General features: G+C 64.1%; 3 protein-coding genes across 13 annotated transcripts in view; all 3 read right to left on the reverse strand.

Moving 5' to 3' along the window:
• Positions 1 to 2,081, reverse strand: part of TUBGCP6 (tubulin gamma complex component 6) — a 28,390-nt gene extending 26,309 nt beyond the window's left edge. For 5 of the 6 annotated variants that reach the window (XR_010155992.1, XR_010155993.1, XR_010155991.1 and 2 more), the window contains exon 1: positions 778 to 2,079. Coding sequence is in view for 2 of the 6 variants with exons in the window: in XM_024352555.3 (XP_024208323.2) it covers positions 778 to 1,518 (741 nt within the window). In the remaining 4 variants the exon portion in view is untranslated. Of the gene's footprint in view, positions 1 to 777 lie in introns of all 6 variants that reach the window. The other variant, XM_024352557.3, reaches the window with a different exon arrangement.
• A 153-nt stretch (positions 2,082 to 2,234) lies between these two features.
• On the reverse strand, positions 2,235 to 8,779 carry HDAC10 (histone deacetylase 10). Of its 4 annotated transcripts, none has more exons than XR_010155994.1 (20): positions 8,331 to 8,771; positions 8,128 to 8,262; positions 7,787 to 7,883; positions 7,423 to 7,520; positions 7,220 to 7,324; positions 6,995 to 7,063; positions 6,688 to 6,814; positions 6,204 to 6,269; positions 5,932 to 5,991; positions 5,763 to 5,852; positions 5,467 to 5,573; positions 5,326 to 5,393; positions 4,991 to 5,246; positions 4,793 to 4,877; positions 3,956 to 4,047; positions 3,760 to 3,816; positions 3,379 to 3,457; positions 2,991 to 3,253; positions 2,756 to 2,908; positions 2,235 to 2,611 (listed from the first exon to the last, which is right to left on the reverse strand). XR_010155994.1 is itself a non-coding variant. In XM_515218.9 (20 exons), exons 1-20 carry the CDS (start codon positions 8,387 to 8,389, stop codon positions 2,588 to 2,590), a joined length of 2,010 nt encoding a protein of 669 aa, XP_515218.4. In that variant the 5' UTR covers positions 8,390 to 8,779; the 3' UTR covers positions 2,235 to 2,587. The 4 variants fall into 4 exon arrangements, 3 of the variants coding, with proteins under 3 accessions (XP_515218.4, XP_003317368.3, XP_009436944.3); XM_515218.9 differs by having other exon boundaries at positions 2,991 to 3,173; positions 8,331 to 8,779; XM_003317320.7 differs by lacking the exon at positions 5,932 to 5,991 and having other exon boundaries at positions 2,991 to 3,173; positions 8,331 to 8,765.
• Positions 8,780 to 10,424: 1,645 nt separating this feature from the next.
• Positions 10,425 to 19,219, reverse strand: MAPK12 (mitogen-activated protein kinase 12). 3 transcript variants are annotated; one of them, XM_016939476.4, is made up of 12 exons: positions 18,875 to 19,215; positions 18,657 to 18,786; positions 15,769 to 15,827; positions 14,608 to 14,719; positions 14,459 to 14,488; positions 14,123 to 14,170; positions 13,609 to 13,723; positions 13,334 to 13,405; positions 13,139 to 13,218; positions 12,977 to 13,055; positions 12,721 to 12,894; positions 10,425 to 11,004 (listed from the first exon to the last, which is right to left on the reverse strand). In XM_016939476.4, the coding sequence occupies exons 1-12, from the start codon at positions 18,997 to 18,999 to the stop codon at positions 10,925 to 10,927; spliced, it is 1,104 nt and encodes a 367-aa protein (XP_016794965.3). In that variant the 5' UTR covers positions 19,000 to 19,215; the 3' UTR covers positions 10,425 to 10,924. The 3 variants fall into 3 exon arrangements, with proteins under 3 accessions (XP_016794965.3, XP_016794966.3, XP_054531610.1); XM_054675635.2 differs by lacking the exon at positions 10,425 to 11,004 and adding an exon at positions 11,823 to 12,010 and having other exon boundaries at positions 18,875 to 19,219; XM_016939477.4 differs by lacking the exon at positions 14,459 to 14,488 and having other exon boundaries at positions 18,875 to 19,217.
• Positions 19,220 to 19,544: the final 325 nt, after the last annotated feature.

Genomic DNA, 19,544 nt, shown 5'->3' on the forward strand with positions numbered 1-19,544 from the left:
TAAGCCCACTCCAGCAGCCCCACCTCAGGACAATGCAGCCACCAGACTATCCCCCCTTTTACCATGATAAAAGGAAGGTCACCAGGCCGGGCACAGTGGCTCATGCCTGTAATCCCAGCACTTTGGGAGGCCGAGACAGGTGGATCATTTGAGGTCAGGAGTTGGAGACCAGCCTGGCCAACATGGTGAAACCCCGCCTCTACTAAAAATACAAAAATTAGTTGGGCATGGTGGCTCACGCCTGTAATCCCAGCACTTTGGGAGGCCGAGGCAGGCGGATCAAGAGGTCAGGAGTTCAAGACCAGCCTAGCCAGCATGGTGAAACCCCGTCTCTACTAAAAATACAAAACTTAGCTGGGCGTGGTGGCATGCACCTAAATCCCAGCTACAGCTACTCGGGAGGCTGAGGTAGGAGAATCACTTGACCCCGGGAGGCGGCGGTTACAGTGAGCCGAGATCGCGCCACCGCACTCCAGCCTGGGCAACAGAGCGAGACTCCATCTCAAAAAAAAAAAAAAAAAATTAGGCCGGGCGTGGTGGCAGGTGCCTGTAATTTCAGCTACTCGGGAGGCTGAGGTACGAGAATTGCTTGAGCCCAGAAAGTGGAGGTTAAGGTGAGCCAAGATCTCGCCACTGCACTCCAGCCTGGGTGACAGAGTGAGACACTGTCTCAAAAAAAAAAAAAAAGAAGAAGAAGAAGAAGAAGAAGAAGAAAGGTCACAGGAAGCATTTTCCAAACCCCGAGAGAGATGAAACAGGAAAAACTAAACATTCTACCTTAATAGCCAGCCCAGAGAGGTCCGCATTGTCTGGCACGGGGGGCAGGCCCAGTCGGACGTCCATGTCATAAGTGCGGCTGTGCACAAGGGCCCCGAAGAGCGAGACCCGGGTGTCTCTCTCGAACCTGTCACCACAAGGGTCACCAAATGAGAAGAGCCCGACGGTGGGCAGGCCAGTGCCTGGAGCAGCCTCCATAACCTGAAGTGTTTCCTGGATCATGCTGTGACACAAACACTCTTCTCTGGAGATCAGAGACTGAACGTCCATCTCAAACACACTCAGGTCGTCGCAATCATAGCCGCTGTACGGAACGTTTCTCCCCACATGCTTGTTGTTAAGGAAGTAGTCTCGTTTTCTCGGCAGAACTTGAAGGGGACCACTCCCTGCCAGCTGAACCAGGAGGTCCAAAACAGACCCCACCTCCAAAAGCGGACAGCAAGGGGCTGCTTCAAGCTCCTCCACAAGCTCCTCCAAACGGTCGGCCTTGGGGCCCAGGCCACCCACTCTCAAGTCAAAGGACAACATGAGGATCTTGTTTCTCGCTGGTAGTTTTGACATGTTAGGCTGCAGCTGTTGAGTCTCATCTTGAAAAAGATTTGTGAAAAGAGCATTGTAGGCCACCTTCTTGAGGCTCCGCTTTGCCCTCTTCCGGTTCACACTGCGCTGGCCCAGGTGAGTCTTGGCAGCCGGCAGGAGGGCCTCACACAGGTCGTCGAACAGCTGCGTGATGCTGGCCATGCCCCTTCTCAGCTCCGGGCCCCCGGCGTGTGGGAAAACACCTCACCCGGGCTTCACTCACGCTCCGGAAGACAGGGAGTGAGAGAGGGTCTGAAGAGGCTGAATGACAGGCGGCCTCTCCAATGCCGAAGCTCAGAACTGGTATTTTTAAAGGAGATCTTGCGGTTGCTCTACTGAGAGTAAACACGCCCTGCCCTCCCCAGTCCAAGCACGCTGCCTGGCAGCCCAGCAGAAGCCAGCTCGGCGTTTCTTCTAATTCAGTAGCCCTCAACCTTTAGGGAGTCACAGAACCGTGGCAAAACCGAAGAACGAAACGCGCGCCCGCGCAGTACAGCGGAGGAACTCGGCTTTGCACCCGTTCTTCGGGACCCACGAGAGGAGACGGCCAGGAGAGGGTGCCACTCCGAGGGTCGTGGGCAGCGGAGAGTCTGGGGGCTCAGCAGGGTGGGTCCCGGGTTCTGGCCTGCACGTCCACCCGTTCTCCAGGCCTCACCCGTGGAAAGTGCCCACGGCTGCCGCTCCCGCCGCCTCCGTCGCGTCACAGCCGCGCCAGTGTGAAGAGCACTAGGGCGGGCGCGCCGGAAATACGTCACGGGAACGCCGGCAGCGCGTGAAGTTGGTGAGGCCTGGGCCGCGGCATACTTCCGGCCTGAGTCCGGCACCCGCGGGTGAGAGACCCAGGCCGAGCGTGCTCAGTAAAGGAGGCAGAGCCAGCGTTTCGTTTGACCGATGTTTACTAACGGCTTAAGGGCGGGGAGCGAAGCGCAGCGGGGCGCAGGGGCCGGAATGGGACCGAGGGTGGGTTGCATGGGCCTCGATGGGACGGGCCGGGGCGCGATGGGTGGGGCAGGGGCGAGGTGAGGTGAGGGGTGGAGCGGGGGAAGCACGGGTGGGAGGGGGCGGGGCGAATGGGGAAGCGAGGGGAGGGGCGGGGCGCGGGGATTGGGAGTGGGCGGGGTTCCGTGCCCCAGAGTCGAGGGAGCCGTGGGCTTGGGGTCCGGATCGCGGCCGCGGGGCGCTGGCGTGCGGTGTCATTTCTGCGGTGTAAATGCTCCCACCTTGGCCGATTTCAAGCCACCAGGTGAGGATGGCACTACAGGAGGAGCCGAGAAGAGGCGCGCAGTTGGCCTCCGGCGCTGGAGCTGGTTCAGGGCACTCCCCTGCCCTGCCCTCCCCACCGATCTCTGCGGCAGAGCCAGGCCCCAGGGCAGGGCCATGCCTCCGCAGTCAGCCTCACCTGCAACATCTTCCACTGAGGCTCCAGCTGCCCTCTCAGGTACATCAGGGCCTGGACGTCCTCTGGGGAGGCCACAGAGGAAGGGCCTAGGCTAGGAGGTGCCTCTCCATTCAGCACCCGGGCCAGGATCCCTGCTAGCTGGGGTGTGGAGTCCTGGACCAGGGGCGAAGACGGAAGCAGCCACTGGTCCTTCCCCTCGTCCCACCCCGCAGCACCTCCACCCTGCCCAGCTTACCTCCTCCAGGAGGGCCAGGACTCGGCCCCCTGCCAGCCCCCGAAGCATTGCAGCCAGGAGTGCAGCGTGGGGGCCCTGCAGGCCATGGCCAGGCCCCAGCGCCACCAGCACCAGGTCAGGCTGGAAGCCATAGGCCAGGGGCAGCACCAAGCCCAAGACGCAGCTCAGGAAACCACCGGTCATCTGTGGGGACAGCAGAGCCCAGCTCCTCATCTACGGACACCTGCTGGCTCTGGCCTCCCAACCTCCCAATCTCAGGGCCCCTGGAGTAGGAGCAGGGAGACAGGAAGGACCAGAGGCCTGCTATCATGACAATGCCAGCAAACAGCAGCTGTACACATCCATGGGCTCCCCAGCACCTGCCTTGCCACATGGCATGGTCACTCACCACTGGCAGTGGCGTGGAGACATGGAACATGGATAGGGCAGCCGCCTCCTTGCCCCTGATGTTCAGCCACAGACTCCTCCTTCCAGGACACAGGTGCATAAGTGTAAGGCCCTGCTCACCCTCCTGAGCCCAAACCGCAGAGGCAGAGGTGGAAGAGCATTCACGGGGCCATGGGCAGGGGTGCTGTGACTGCTGAGCCTCTGTGCTGGAGACCCACCTGGCATTGCCTCCAGCAGCCCTTCTCCCACACCCCAGCTGAGGAAGGCTCCATTCAGTACCACACAGTGCCCCACCCACCCGTCACCCTGGGGCCCAGGCACACATCCATCACATGCCCGTCCACATGCATGGCTGGACATATGCAAGACCTGAGAGTCCTACCCGTCATGGGCGAGGTCTGGAGGCCGGTCCAGCTGTCCCAGGGCCACGCACAGCAGCCTGGAAGAAGAGTTGGCCTCAGGACAGGTGTTCATGTTGTCCAGAGTCCATTCCCAGAACTCTCTGTGCTTGGCCAGCCAGGATAGGGGTGCCCACAGGTCCTGCCGTCAGAGGCTCAGGATGGCCAAGTGAGGCTTACCTCTGGGCTCCGTGGGACAGGCCTCTCCGAACAGCCACATCCAGGGTGGCTGCTGCAGCAGAGGCTGGAGTGGCTGCTATACCACTGTTCACCTGTGGGATGAATAAACAGTGGAGAATAAGGCACCAACCAACTCCCAAGCCAGGTAAACAGATCCACAGTTCCCTTCATTCGGTGTGTCTCTGCGGCTACTGTTAGCCACACGTCTTCTTACACTAAGGTCAATCACTCCATTTCTGTAAATAAGATGCTTACGTCTATATATATATATATATATATAATCTTTTTTTTTTTTTTTTTTTTTTTTAAAGAGAGGCAGGGTCTCGTTCTGTAGCCAGGCTGGCGTGCAGTGGCGCAATTGTAGCTCACCACAGCCTCAAACTCCTGGGCTTAAGCGATTGTCCTGCCTCAGCCTCCTAAGTAACTGAACTACAGGCACACACCACCATGCTTGGCTGACTTCTTTATTTTTTGTGGAGACAGGGTCTCCATATGTTCTCTAGGCTGGTCTTGAACTCCTGGGCTCAAGCGTTTCTCCCACCTTGGCCCCCCAAACTGCCGTTATTACAGGCATGAGCCACTGCACCCTGCCTAAATGTATACTTTAAATCACCCCCTTCACCTCTCTGCCAAAGAGCATTTAACTGAAGAAGCTGAGGTCAGAGGTCAGACACACTAGTGATCCCCACCCCTGGGGCTGTTCTGGGAACAGCAATGTTCACATCCATGGGGTTCTGCACCACCCAGCCCTCCTCTGGACAGGCCACATCTCGTTGGCAGGTCCTGGTCCCTGCCCCTAGGTCCACAGCATCCCCAACCCCTCCCAGGTGCTCCCACCTGCCCATCCAGCATCCCATCTAAGAGGTACAGGAGCTTCCCAAGTGCAGTGAGGGCCTCCTCCCGGGCCAGGGACTCGTGTGGCCTGTGGTGGACAGACCAGAGGGACACACAGACACGGAGTGACCGCAGGTCAGGCACACACAGGCACAGGTGTAGATGCGGCCCCATCCTTCTCCCCAGGCCAGCCCTGCCCACCTGGCCCAGGCTTCTGTCTCCTCCCTCAGGGCTGACGCTTCCTGTTGGATGACGTCAGGGGGCAGAACCGATGTGATATCCGGCATTGTCAGGGCAACAGCGGTGCGGACAGAGGGTGCGGGGCAGAGGCACGGCTGGTCCAGGAGGGAGCTCAGTGCAGATGCAGCTGCCTTACACACTGGACCCCCAGGCAGCAGAGGTGGAGGCCTCCCCTCTGGGGAGTGGCTGCTGGGGCTCATCGGCACAGCGGTCACATCTAGGGACAGTTCGGAGTCATAGCCACTGCACGGGAGCCCGAGGTGGGATCCTGCAGCCTAGCACCCGGCCACACTGACCTTGCTGCTGGAGGCTCTTCCAGTGCGGGGCCTGGGCAGCACGGGCACTCTGGATGGACTCTAGGGCACTGTGGGGGAGACACAACAGTCGTGACACCTGGTCTCACACCCCAGCCCTGCCCGCCCTACCTCCCCTCGCACCTCTGACATGGCACCATTGGCCCTGACAGGGGTGGGGCCGGGTCACCCAGCAGCGTCTGTACTGTCATGCACACTGACTCCGCCAGTGACTCCAGGTGGTAGCCGCCCTGGGAGGAGGGTGGAGACATGATTGGGGCAGGGATATCACTGGGATGGGGTGTCACCGGGAGAGCCCCTGCCTGGCTCTATCCCGGGCAGGACGCCCCTCCCAAATACCCCATGGGCACCTGGCTCCCATGCTCCTGACCCCTAGGCCTCTGGCCCAGAGACCCTCCCTGTGTGCCCTCCCCAGTCACCTCCAGCACGGCGCAGACCCGGCCGCCGGCCAGCACCTGCAGCAGCTGTGTGAGGTGGGCGAAGCACTCTGGCGTGGCCTGCATTTGCCCCTGGAACCAGAGCCATGTGTGACGGGGGACCTGGGCCCCAGGACCCCAGAAGCCCTCCCTGGCAAGGCAAGGCCCTCACCTCAGGGTCCCCGATGGCTGAGTCAAATCCTGCCGAGACCAGCACCAGCTCAGGGTCAAACTACAGGCCAGGCCGGAGTGGGGAGGGTCGACAGAGAGGGGCTAGAGCCCGGGTGAGGGCGAGCCAGGCCCATCCCATCCCCTCCTGAGCACCTTCCCCAGCCACACAGGAGTGGGACACCTCATAACCCTCCTCCTGCCTTCACTGGCGCACTCCAGGCACAAGGTCCCCCTCCCACCCGGCTGCCCTGGGGGAGCCCTCCGTGCAGTCACCTCAAAGGCCAGTGGAAGCAGCAGGTGCAGGAAGGCAGCCACGTAGTCAGCGTTTCCCATCCCGACCTGGCAGGACATCCCAGGCTACATCCTGAACTGTGGGGCAGGGGAGGGGCCCAGGGGGAGGGGGCTGGGTGGGGACCTGGGGCTTGAGGGTGAACTGTGGGGCAGGGGAGGGGCCCAGGGGGAGGGAGCTGGGTGGGGACCTGGGGCTTGAGGGTGAACTGTGGGGCAGGGGAGGGGCCCAGGGGGAGGGGGCTGGGTGGGGACCTGGGGCTTGAGGGTGAACTGTGGGGCAGGGGAGGGGCCCAGGGGGAGGGGGCTGGGTGGGGACCTGGGGCTTGAGGGTGAACTGTGGGGCAGGGGAGGGGCCCAGGGGGAGGGGGCTGGGTGGGGACCTGGGGCTTGAGGGTGAACTGTGGGGTGGGGGAGGGGCCCAGGGGGAGGGGGGCTGGGTGGGGACCTGGGGCTTGAGGGTGGGCACCTGGTTCCAGGGCAGGTTGACAGTGAAGCCGAGGCCCTGTCCCCGCCCCACTGCGTCTGCATCTGACTCACGCAGGAAAGGCCAGAAGCGCCCATGCTCATAGCGGTGCCAGGAGAAGTAAAGGACGCTGCCAACAGCCAGCCAGAGCCAGAGGTCAAAGGTCAGGACCCTCAACAGCTCTACAGCTCCCTGTAGAACGCTGACCCCTGAGCACATGTCTGTATCTCACCCCTGGATTCTCCCAGGCCAGGCTGTGCACCCAAAAACTGGGGCTGCAGGGAAGGGTGGTTTCCGCACCCCTGCTCACCTGGGGTCATCCTCAAAGAGATACTGGATCCCCTGGCCATGGTGCACATCCCAGTCCACGACGAGGATCCTGGGTACAGACAGCGCTGGTGGCAAAGGGGCAGGGCCTCCCACCTCCAGGAGCCCGGCCAGGGATGGGAAGGTGCTGGCTGGGTTCTCTCGCCTCCTGCGCCGCCCCTTGCTGTGTGGCCTGGGCCCACCCCCCTGCAGCCAGCCTGGCACACACCTGTGTAGCCCGTGTTTCTGCTTGGCATGTGCAGCTGCTATGGCCACGTTGTTGAACACGCAGAACCCGTTGGCAGCCGCCCTCTGGCTGTGGTGCCCGGGAGGCCTACGGCGTGAGAGTAGGATTTGGGTCACGTCAGGGTCGCCCTGGCCCCTCACAGGGCCACCCACGGAGGAGCAGCCAGGGGAAGGGGCAGCTCTCACCTCACCAGGGCAAGCCCATTTTGCACAGCTCCAGTGAGCACAGCGTCCACCAGCTGCAGTCCAGCCCCTGCGGCCAGCCGCGCGCAGTGAAAGGTACTCTGTGGGCGCAGGGGCGCAGATGAGCCCCCTACCTCCCCTGCTGCCCTTTGCAGGCCGTACCCACACTTGTGCCAGGCTGCAAGACACCAGCTGCTGAGCAGAACAGGCCAGCCCCAGGCTCTGGCAGTGCCAGCAGGCAGGTGTGCAGGGCAATGTCATGTGTATGGACCAGGGGACACTGGCTGGGGTTGGCGGCCGTGGCTGTGAACGCGCAAAGGCACGTGCATGTGTGTCTGCACAGGTGAGTGTGTCCGGGGACACGCACCGGGTGGAAGTAGATGGCGTCGAACTGTCCGGACAGCGCCTGCAGCTCCTCCTTGCCTAGGACCTGGGTCTCCCTGACCAGGGATACATACTCTGGGCTGCATGCAGATGGGCAGGCAGGAGAGGCAGGGTCACCAGCAGGAGCAGGGGGGCGGGAGGCGGGGACCTGGGATTCGTGGTGGGAGTGGCCACCCTGTCACTTCCTCAAGCCTGTGAGCCCACCCGAGGTGCATAGGGAGAGGCTCTGTATTCGAGGCTGGCAGGCTTGGGGTAGGCCCAGGTTCTTAGGTTTCTAGCTGGGCTGCCCGCCCCCCCCATCGTGGGGCCTGCCCCCGTCCTGACCTGTGCACCAGGCCCAGCTCCTCTTCCGAGGCCTCGCGAGCTGACAACCGCAGACACCTCTGTTCCAGGCCGCGCTGCCGCAGGCGATCCAGGGCTGCGGTCAGGCGCTCAGGACGCTCGATCTCGCACTCGGGGCTGGGGCAGATGAGGAGCTCAGTTCAGAGGTCCCTCCCCGCACCCCACCTCGGCCAGGTCCCACTTACTCGTCCCAGAGCAGCCGGGTGGCCGTCATGTCCTCATGGTACACAAGCGCGGTCCCCATGGCTGCGCCGTGGTCACCCTGGGTTCCCAAACGCCCTCGCTAGCGGTGCCTGCCACTGCCCGTCCCCACCTTCGGCCGGGAGCAGCCGGAGGCCTGGGACCTGCCTGGGGCGCAGGCGGGCGGCGGGCACCGGCGTGGGCGGGAGCGCACAGAACCTAGGCAGGCTCCGGGATCCCAGGCGCGCAGAAGGCACGGAGCGAGGCTGCAGTCGAAGGGGGAGGCTCCCCGCGCCTGGCTTCCGGCTTCCTCGCCTCGGACCTGGGTCCCGCCCCGCGCCCTGCTCCCGGTCGCTATGGCGAGCTCCGCCCCGGAGCGAGGAACCAGCGGGCGCGGAAGCCTCGGCGCCCCGAGCCGCCAGCCCTCGGAGCTGCGCTGCGGCTCCGCCTCCCCATTGGCCCCGCCCCGATCCCCTCCAAGAGGGGCGGGGTCCCCCGGCCCTACGCGAGTGGTCGCCGCAGCCCCACCCGAACGCCCGTGGCCGAGCCTGCCCATGAGAGCCCCGTTCTGCACCAGCTGGGTCAGGGTCCAGCGCAGCCCCAAGGCCCACCCGGCCCGGGCGCAGGAAGACCTGGGGTGAAAGGCGAGGGGAGCGAGGGGTCTGCAGGGCAAAGGCCACGAGGCGGGAGGAGCCCGCGGGGAGACAGGTGGCGCTGCGGCCGGCTCAGGGCGGTGGTCGTGGCTGCATCGAGGCGCAGCACCGCCCCCGAGGTTTAAGGAGGGAGTGAGTCCGGTTCTAGCTCCAAGAAGACCCCTGGCCCAAGAGCAGAGTCAAGGTCGGTGGAGGTGGGGACACTGGACCGGGGTTGCGGTAGCATGGTGGGGAACAGAGGAGTGAGGAAGATAGGAGGCACGGGCACAGCCACGGAGCAAGATGCCCGAGAGGAAACCTGAGGCCCCCTGGAGCCCAGGGGACACCCTGCCCCCGCGGGAGTTCACATCCAGCTGGGTCACAGAATTTTGGGGCCCCCAGTCCTCAGGCCACCTATGGGCCCACACTTTGGGCCCAGTGTGGACAGCAGCCATGCCACAAGTCAGCATGGCTCCGGAGCTGATGGTGGTCACGTCCCCCAGGCCCAGATGCCCTGGAGAGGCATGAGGGTCGCTGGGCAGAGAAGGCCCATCTGTCCTGGCAGCTCATCAGGTCCACTTTGGCTGGGCCAGCTGTGGGCATGTCCACCGAGGACACCTGGCCTGCCCTGCCCTGCCCCTCACTGGTCTCTCTGCTGTAACCCCTGCCCTGGGACAGGTTTGGAGGTGCCCATGGCCTGTGTTCCAGCCGCCACCCTTGGAAACACCGAGTGGCCTGCAGAGGGCAGCCTGGGCACGAAGATACCACTGGAGCAGGGTAGTAGGGGCTAGAGGTTTGATCAAGAATAAAACCCAGCCCTCTGTGCTCACCAATCCACCACAGGGGCCAGAGGGGTCTCAACATGTCCAATGTGCCCCGTCCCCCCAGGGACTGGCTGGTGCTCACCACTCCATCACAGGGGCCAGAGGGGCCTCAACGTGCCCAGCGTGCCCCCTCCCCCCAGGGACCTGCTGGCGCTCACCACTCCGCCACAGGGGCCAGAGGAGTCTCAACTTGTCCAATGTGCCCCGTCCCCCCAGGGACTGGCTGGCGCTCACCACTCCATCACAGGGGCCAGAGGGGCCTCAACGTGCCCAGCGTGCCCCCTCCCCCCAGGGACCTGCTGGCATTGGAGGGTGCAGAGAGCTAGGGTAGATCCTAACACTCCTCCTCATCAGGCCCTGCCCCAGGGTCTGGCTTCAGGATCCACACACAGTGGCTTAGAGTCTAAGCCATTAGCAGGTCACCCCGTAAAAGGGGAGGGGCCAAGCCCTAACGTGGGGGTTTGAAGATCACTGGCACAGGCCTGGGGAAGTGGGCACCAGCTTTGTGGCCTGGGAGAGATGGGATGCTCAGGCCCCCCTACTGGCTCTGAGGGTCTGAGCTATCAGGCCAGCCTCCTCTACATGCAGGCCAAGGGCTTGGAGGTCTTAAGGTGGGACCCAGCATGAGGACGCACAGCCAGAACAGGGAGCTACAAAAGGGTCTATTTCCTTCCAGCCACGCGGGCACCACACAGCTGATTTACATTCCAGGCTGGGGGTGCAGGAAGGTCCACTGACATCGCCCAGGAGAGGGGATGTCCCTGAGTTGGTGCCCTGCGCCCACCCTCTGTCCTTCCTCTGTATGGCCCAGAGCAGGCAGGGCTCAGAGGCCAAGGCCTGATCTGGAGCCCCACCAGCTCTGAGGTTTCTGAGGGCACCGGGCAAGTGGGCCACTGCTCCAGGGATCAGAAGCCATCCCCAGGTCGGCCAGAGGTGTTGTCCAGAAAGTTCAGGTGCTCCTCCATGATGGGCGCCCAAGAGCAGAGGCATGGCCGTGGGGAGGAGGGTCCATGGAACCCGGGCGTCTGCTCTGATGGATGCCTTGGGATGCAAGCCCCAGCCAAGGTCAAGGTGGCAACGAGAGTCCCCTCTCAGGTGGAAGGTGAAGGTGGTCCTCACTGCCACCCCGGAGCCCAGAGATCTTCACAGAGCCGTCTCCTTGGAGACCCTGGCCCCCAGCTGCCGGGGAGGCTTGAAGCTGAGCACCTCTTTGTAAGTAACACCTGGCGGGGGTGGGGGGGCGGGCACAACAGAGATGGGGGTCAGCCTTTGCCTTCCATCCTGGGAGTCGCTCACAGACACGCCTGGCGGTGCCTCATGGGGCCCTTCTCTAATCCTAATGTGGTCTGAACCACTGAGAGAAGGTTTGTGTGAAGAGGCCATTGCTCTAGATCTGGATTTTCCAGGGAAAGGGGAGGTGGCCAGGGCTTGGCCACATGTCCACCACGGTCTGTCCTAAGAGCTGAGGCCTCAGCCACAGTTGTGTGGGTGGGGACTACAGAGAGGATCCTATGGTCCATGGCTTTCAAGTTATCTTTCTAGCAGCAGAAACCTTTAATCAAACACAGCCAAACTCATAAGCACACGAATATGCACACAGCGAAGGGTGGAGGCCCTGCTGCGGGCACCCAGGGACCCGTGGTCCTAAGGAGCACAGGTGAATCTCAACCCATCCAGCCCCACCCAGCCAGTGTGGAGGACCAAGGTCCTGCACCCGAGGCAGAGCCAGGACAGGGCCTGAAACATGGCACGGCTCCCAGTGTACACCTACTTTCCCCGGGCACACCCACCCCAGGCTGGTCATGCAGCCATGAAGAAGACACAGCCTGCCATCCTGGAGCAGAAATGAAGCCAGGTCCAGCACAGCCTCAGGCCACAGCATAGCTGTGGGAGCTGGGGAGGCTTCTCTGAGTCCAGCCTGAGGCTGCACAGGCTTTGGCCAGCCCTCCAAGTTGAGGGGATAGCCCCTGGTATAGGGGATGATGGACCCCAGCAGTTGGGGTTGGGGTCTGGACCGCTTAGCGGGGGCTGGGGGAGACAGGCGAGGCCCTGGGGACTGTCTTGGGTATACAGTTGTCCAGGGGGGAGGGATCCTAAAGTGGGGCAAGGAGAGGGCTGGGCGTGGTGGCTCATGCCTGTAATCCCAGCACTTTGGGAGGCCAAGGCAGGTGGATCACGAGGTCAGGAGATCAAGACCATCCTGGCTAACACGGTGAAACCCCGTCTCTACTAAAAACACAAAAAATTAGCCAGGCGTGGTGGCAGGCGCCTGTAGTCCCTGCTACTCGGGAGGCTGAGGCAGGAGAACGGTGTGTACCCAGGAGACGGAGCTTGCAGTGAGTCAAGATCGTGCCACTGCCCTCCAGCCTGGGCATCAGAGTGAGACTCCGTCTCAAAAAACAAAAATGGGGCAAGGAGAGGCAAGGACAGATTCAGGAGGTGTGAGCAGAGAGGCCTTAGGGACAAGCGGACGTGGTGAGGGTGTCAGGGTGGCCCAGGTCTCTGGCCTGGACATGACGGAAGGGCAGCAGGTCTGGGGGCCAGGAGGGGCTAAGTGGGCCCTGGTTCCCTGACTCACAGCTGCCTTTCACCACTCCCGGCTCCTTCTGTGCCAGCCTCTGTGCTGAGCCTGCCAGGAACACCCTTCCCTTCATCTTCCAGCTCCAGCCAGAGGTCATCTCCACCAGGCCACACGGCCCCATGCTGCCCTGACCTCCCGTCCTCCTCACCTGACCTGCATCCCAGGGATGGGGATCTAGGACTCTGAGCCTGGCCACCTGCACAGGGCCCACCGGGTCCACACAGGCCCTACCCGGAGCCCCCAACTCACGGGTCCACACAGGCCCTACCCGGAGCCCCCAACTCACGGGTTCACACAGGCCCTGCCCAGAGCCCCCCACTTGGGTCCACACAGGCCGTGCCAGGAGCCCCCCACTCACGCTTCCATTCATCCAGTGTGCGGTCCACGTCGTCAAAGGAGTCATCATACTTCTGGACCTGGGGCTCATCTTCCGTGTCGTGCAGGGACTCGAAGTAGGGATGGGCCAGCGCCTCGGCTGCTGTCACCCGCTGCTCCGCGTCCAGCACCAGCATCTTCTCCAGGAGGTTCACAGCTGCGGGGGAAGGTGCATCAGGCCCGACCACGGGAGGCCCCACACTCCAGCACCCGGTGGCCCCCACACTAGCCAGCCGTACCCAGAGGGCTTGCATTGGTCAGGATAGAGGCAAAATCCTTCTTCTCCAATTCGGGGAGGCCCTTCATGTAGTTCTTGGCCTGTGTGGGAAGAAAGGGTGAGGGGCCAACACCAAGGCCCGGGTCCGCCCCCACCCCCACCCAGCTCCCCACTCACCCCTTACCTCATCGCTCTGCAGCCGCTGCACAAACTCAGCCGGAGGCGTCCCCGTCACCTTCATGATCTCCTTCAGCTGGTCCAGGTCTGCACCGAGGTCAGGAACACAGCTCGGGGGCCAGAGATCAGGGCCCCCACTGCCCCCACCTGGGCAGGAGCCATCCCCACCCGCCCCTGGTGCCGCCCCGCGGCTGGAGGATACGGTCGCTGCCCTTGAACAGCGTCTTGCCTGTGATCATCTCCGCCATGATGCAGCCCACAGACCAGATGTCCACTGAGATAGAAGCCCTGGTCAGCTCCGTGAGCAGGGGGACAGGATGAGACGGGGAGGGAGGAGACACCAACACAGCCCACCTGCCCGGCTCCCACCCCAGCTTAACAGCCTCCCTGGGAGCAGCCACCACAGGGCTGTCCGTGAAGAAGTGGAGAAGCAGATGGTGCAGCCTGAGAGGCCCAGATCTCTGGGCAGCTTCTCACCCGTCTGCGTGTAGCGCATCCAATTCAAGATGACCTCGGGAGCCCGGTACCACCGGGTCACCACGTACCCAGTCATCTCACTGTCTGCCTGCCTGGCCAGGCCGAAGTCCAGGATCTGTGGGAAGAATTGGGGAGGTGGGTTCTAGGGGACTCCCAAGGAGCGGACAGGCCACCCACGGTCCAGGAGACCCCGGGGGGTTGGACTTGAAGCTCCCAAGCTGGGGCCTCCTGACAACCTTCAAGGACTTGAGGCCACGCCCTCGGACCCCAAACTGCCCCGAGCTCCTCCCTCTGGCCAGTGCACCAAGCCCAGCAGCCCTCGGGACGGAGCAGGTGCCCTGGGTACGGCATGTTGTGTACCACTGCCTCTTGGGCTCACCCACCCACCAGCTCCTCAGCCACTGCCCAGAGCCTGGGACCTTGGCCCCCTGCCCAGGCCTGACAGGTGGATAGATGGGCAGATCCGGAGGGGGCCCCTGCCCCACCTCAGGGCCCCCTGCCAGGCAGCACACACCTTCAGCTCACAGTCTTCGTTCACAGCCAGGTTGCCGGGCTTCAGGTCCTGGGGGCAGAGGAAAGGTGGCCACTGTGCCCCACCCTCCCAAGCATGGGCACAGCCAAGAGCCTGGGTGGCACCTAAAGATGGGGCCACCGGACCTGGCCCCCTTGCTCTCTGCAGCCCTTCAAGGGCAGACCAAGGTACCTGGGCACCCAGGCCGGTTCCCATCAGGGGCTGTGCATGGGGCGTGGCTCAGCCCCCAGACCCCATCACATCCTCACAGGTGGGACATGGAGGCGGGGGGATTGCACTGGGGGAGGGCTGATGAGCGGCTTCTCCACCGGGACTCACTCTGTGGATGATGCCAGCAGCGTGGATATACTGCGGGGGCAGAGGATTTGGCAGACTTCAGCGCACCAGGGCCTCAGAGCCACAGGGCCCTCCTCTGCCCAGCCCCGAGGCCCTGCCTGCCTCCCTGCAGCCTCCCCCGGGGCCCGTACCCTCAGCCCCTTCAGCATCTGGTACACGAGGAACTGGATCCGGTCCTCGCCTAGCTTCTCATGTTTCATGAGCTTGCCCAGGTCGGTGCCCATGAACGGCATCACCAGGTAACTGTGGGAGGGGCCGGAGCGCCGTCAGCGGACAGAGCCAGCCTCTGCATCCCAGAGACCCACCCAGCAGGCCCAGGCTCAGACCCGTCCCGGATCCAGCAGGCACCCCCAGGAAGGTCACCCCTGCAGCACACATCCCCACTGGCCTCGGTGTCCTCGCAGCCCCACCTTGCAGTGCCAGGCTCCATCCTCCCGCAATGGTTACTGCCAGCAACGCTCACACCCCCCTCCCACCCTGAGGACTGTCAGGCAGGGAGGAGGCTGCCTTGGGGTTTTTGAACCCTCCGCTGAAGCGCCCTGCGTGCCAGGCTAGGGGCTGAGGCTGCATGGTAGAGGCAGCAGGACTCGAGTCTTCACAGGCAGGGGAGGGAGGCAGTCAGGTTTCAACTTCAGAACTTTGTGCCAGAAATGAGGGAGGTGCTTGGGGGCGATGGGGGCGCGGCAAGGCATCTGGGTCAGAGGGGTCGGCTGGGCCGGTGGAGACAGACACAGGAGAATGGTATTTAGCACCTTCCCAGAGGCCACTGACTTGACCTCTGCAAGTCAGGCGGGAGGCACCTGCTACCCTCTCCAGGCCTTCCTCGGCCTGGCCCTTCACTCTTGGCCGACAGGGTGTGAGTCCCAGGGTGGTCGGCTGCAGGGCAGGGGCAGGGTGGGTCCTCCCTACCGCTTCTCCCCCACCCGCTGGAAAAGGTCAGCAGCTCCAGTTACCGGCCACACACTTGGTGCCAGGGTCCCGAGCACGGGACCTTCCTGTTAACAAATGGTCAGGTCCAAGGTTCACACCTCCGGTGCTGGAGAGGGCCCAGGTGCCAGGCGTGGAGAGAGGCAGCAGCCCCAGCTCTGCCCAGCTGTGCCAGTGCCCGTGGGTCCCAGGACCATGTGGGGGAGGGCGTGGGGTGGACAGTGGTATGGGGAGGGGGTGGGCGGTGTGCATCCCCCACTCAGGCTGCAGGAAGAGAACCCCATTGCCAACCTAGAACCTGAAGCCAGTGCCCAGAGCTGCCCAACACCCCTCGTGCCCAGCGGCCAGCCCAGGTCGGCACTCACAAGTCCGTGAAGTCATCCAGGGTCTCATCAGGAGTGAATACGTCCAGCAGCCCGATCACCTGGGGGGGCCACACTGGGTTGAGAATGCAGCAGAGGACACGGGCTGGGGCACCTCCCAAGAGTGGCACAGCCCTCTGGGCAGGAAACCCCCTCTGCAGCTGTCATTGTCATGCCCCACTGTCCAAAGGGCCTGGCTCTGCCCACTGGCAGTGTGGCCCAGCCCTGGCACACATACCCACTGGCAGTGTGGCCCAGCCCTGGCACACATACCCACAGAAAGGTTATTTTTGGACGGTGACAACCGGGATCTTCTGGGGGAGGGGCAACCCGGAGTCTGGGATGGCTCCGAACCATCCAAAGGGCTCCTGCCGCCTGACCCTTTCACCCCTCTTCACCCCACCCAAAAAGATCCAGGCCCAGGGTGGGGACAGCGCTATGGAAAGAGGCCAGGCCTCTGCTGGTGAGGCCCAGGCGGACAGCACCGTGACCCACCAGACCTGGTCCCCTCAGCACCCCTGGTTGGGGAGATAGACAGTAGACAGGTCATGTGACAACTGCCGCCTCAGCATTTTGGGGTGACGGTCCCAGGGAGGCCTGGAGTTTTGCACAGCCAAGGGTGGAGGGGCAGGTAGACATGTGGGCTGCGGGACACCTGGCAGAGGGCACACACAGAGTGGCCGAGGCAGGAGGGAGAACACTTGGATAGTTTGAGGAACACAGGGAGGGAGGCCAGGTGGCCGAGGCCCAGGCCAGGGAGGGGCTGAGGAGAGGCCAGAGGGAGCCGGCAGGGCAGCACACACCAGGTGGAAGTTTGGCTTTGATCCCAAGAGACGGGGACGATTTAAACGGGGGCGTGAGGCTAAATGCGTCCTCCTGGCCGTGGTGTAGGAACCGGCCAGAGTGAGGTAAGAATGGACACAAGCTGGAAGGACAGCTCCGCCGGAGCCACGTGGGCCAGAGCCATGGGCAAGAATGTGGAGGGAGGAGGAGAGGGAACAGAGGGGGTGTCCAGGGAGCAGCGGGGACTGTGGACATGAGAGCTGGAGGGTGCCCGGGAGAGTGCTTTAGCAGAAGACGGAGAGCAGGGTCCTGTGGGCTAGGGGCCACAGGACTTGGCCTGGCTGGCCTGGAGAGGGAGGCGGCCTGGCAGGACTGGGGCCTGTGGCAGAGCCTCCTCCCCCGCTGAGCAAGGCACGTGGCTTCACAGAGCTTCAGTCTCCCAGGAAGATGGGGTTCCAGGGAAAGAGCCTCAGCTGCAGGCCAGGAGGCCAGGAGCCCAGGGGGTGGACCCACAGGCACAGCGGAGATCCCAGCACAGCGGGGCAGTGGCTAAAGAAAAGCCCCGGTGGAGCCCGGCGCGGTGGCTCACGCCTGTAACCCCAGCACTTTGGGAGGCCGAGGCGAGCAGATCACTTGAGGTCAGGGGTTCGAGACCGGTCTGCCCAACATAGTGAAACCTCATCTCTACTAAAAATACAAAAAATTAGCCAGGCGTGGTGGCGCGCGCCTGTAATCCCAGCTACTGAGGAGGCTGAAGCAGGAGAATCGCTTGAACCCAGGACGCGAAGGTTGCAGTGAGCTGAGATCGTGCCATTGCACTCCAGCCTGGGCAACAAGAGCGAAAGTCGGTCTCAAAAGAAAAAAAAAGAAGAAAAGCCCCAGAGCGCTTGGCTGGATGGGGCAAGGCACGGGTGGGTGAGTGGGTGGGTGGGAGCAGGGGGCCGTGGGGAAGGCTGCAGTCCTGGGGCAAGGCCTTGGTGTGATGGGCGGGGGGTGGGGGGGTGCGGTGCTGGCGAAGTGGGGGCAGGGCTGGGTGTGACGGGGTGTCGAGGTGCGGGCAGGGCTGGTGTCCACTGCAAATGGATTTCACAGGGCCCAGGGTAGTGAGCTGAGGTCAGGGTGGGCATGGGAAGCCTCAGAGAAAAAGACCCATCCAAGGGGCTGAGGGAGTGGCGGTGGCCAGGAACCGGGGGACGGGGCAGTTTGCTGGTGGACGCAGGGACTCGTTCTCCCAAGGCACCGGTGGCTCGGATGACCAGGGAGGGACCGGAGCATCTCACCCTGTAGCCAGGGTCCGGGTGCCCAGACCACCAGCCCTCAGGCTGGGCCCAGACCAGGGGGAGGGCAGGAGTGACGTGGGGGGCAGTGGACAAGTGGGACTGTATCCAGAAACCAGAGCACCCCTGGCAGAGAGGTCGGGCTCTTAGCAGCCAGCCACCGCCATGGGAGAGGCCCAGGGGAGCTGTACGTGGCATCTCACGGGAAGGACTGGAAAGGATGGGCCCCCACAACGCACAGGAGGGTGTCTGTGAGGCGGCCACCACGCCCAGTGCTCCTCAAACAGCAGCTCCCTAAACCCTTCACCCTCAGGGGCTCCTGAGGGTTCAACACACTCCCTGCGTTCTGGCGCCCCCCTCCTCCCCCTCCACCACCGGGTCGGAAGACTCGGGAGATGGACAGCAGCAGAGTGGGCTCCACAGAGGGGCTGGAAAGGGGATGGGGAAGATTTTCCCTTCCAGGAAAATCCTCCCGCCGGGAGCATGCTCTCACCGCGGGCTTCCTGGCTGGGGGCAAGGCTTGGCGTGAGACCTGGAGGATCCCCTGGGCCTGGCCAAGTCGTGTCCCCTGACCAGGGCCTGGCTGAGGCGCCGAGTCAAGGGGCTGAGTCCTTCCCGGGGCTGGCGGAGGATGGGGAATGGCCCTTGGGGGAGTCGTCTCCCAAGGAGAGACAGGCCTTGCTCTCCTTCTCCCCTGGGGACCCACGGCCCGACCACCGCCCCGCCCCACAGCAGGCTGCCTGGAGGAGGGGTTGCCGGGTTGGGGAACCCAGCCCAGCTGAACCAAGCCGAGGCCGTGGCGCCTTCCCGGAGCGGGGCCGCGCGACTCACGTTCTCGTGGCGCATGTGCTTGAGCAGGCGCAGCTCGCGGTAGGCGCGCTTGGCGAACAGCTCGGACTGGAAGGGCCGATACAGCTTCTTGATGGCCACCTTAGCGCCGGTGCGGCTGTCCACGGCCGAGCTGCGGGGCGGACCGCTTAGCGTGAAGGCCGGGCACCCCGCGCAGGCCCCGCCCGCCCCGCCGGCCGCCCCGCCCGGCCCGCGCTCACCACACCGCGCCGTAGGCGCCCGAGCCCACGGGCTGCAGGTCCCGGTACACGGCGCGCACCTCCCAGGCCGTCTTGGTCACCTCCTGGCGGTAAAAGCCACTGCGGGCGGGCGGCGGACAGCTCATGGCAGGCCCGGGAGCTGCCCACCCCGCAGAGCCTGCGGGCGGTGCCCCCACGACCGGGGACAGGGCTCCCTCGGCGCGCGCCCCGGGCCGGCTCCGCGCCGCTCGTCCGCTCGTCCGCTCGCCCGCCCGCCGCTGGGGCGCTCCTGCTCCCGGCCCTTCCCTCAGGGATGTCCCAGGTGCCGACCCCGGCCCGACCCCGACCCAGGCTGCGCACGGCCCCTCCCCCGCCCGGGGACCAACCGGCCCGCGGGCGGCGCGCACGTGACGCCCTCGCCCGCCCTCCGGCCCCTCCGGAAACCCGAGGCGGCCGCCGCCGGGGGAGGGCCGGAGCCTGGGGAGGGCCGGAGCCTGGGGGGAAGCGCTGGGGGAGGGGAGCGCCGCCCCGCAGCTTCGTCCCCATAAAGGGCCGGACGCGGCGCGGAGATACCTCTGCCAGCCTCTCCCCTTTGGCTGAACTTCCCCGCCCTGGGGGGGTCTCAGCAGGAGCCCCCCCCCCCCCGCCCGCTCCAGTCCTAACTCCCCACGGTTCCAGGGCGCAGGGCCCA

The sequence above is a fragment of the Pan troglodytes genome, chromosome 23 (genome assembly GCF_028858775.2).
Source record: "Pan troglodytes isolate AG18354 chromosome 23, NHGRI_mPanTro3-v2.0_pri, whole genome shotgun sequence".
NCBI lineage: Eukaryota > Metazoa > Chordata > Mammalia > Primates > Hominidae > Pan > Pan troglodytes.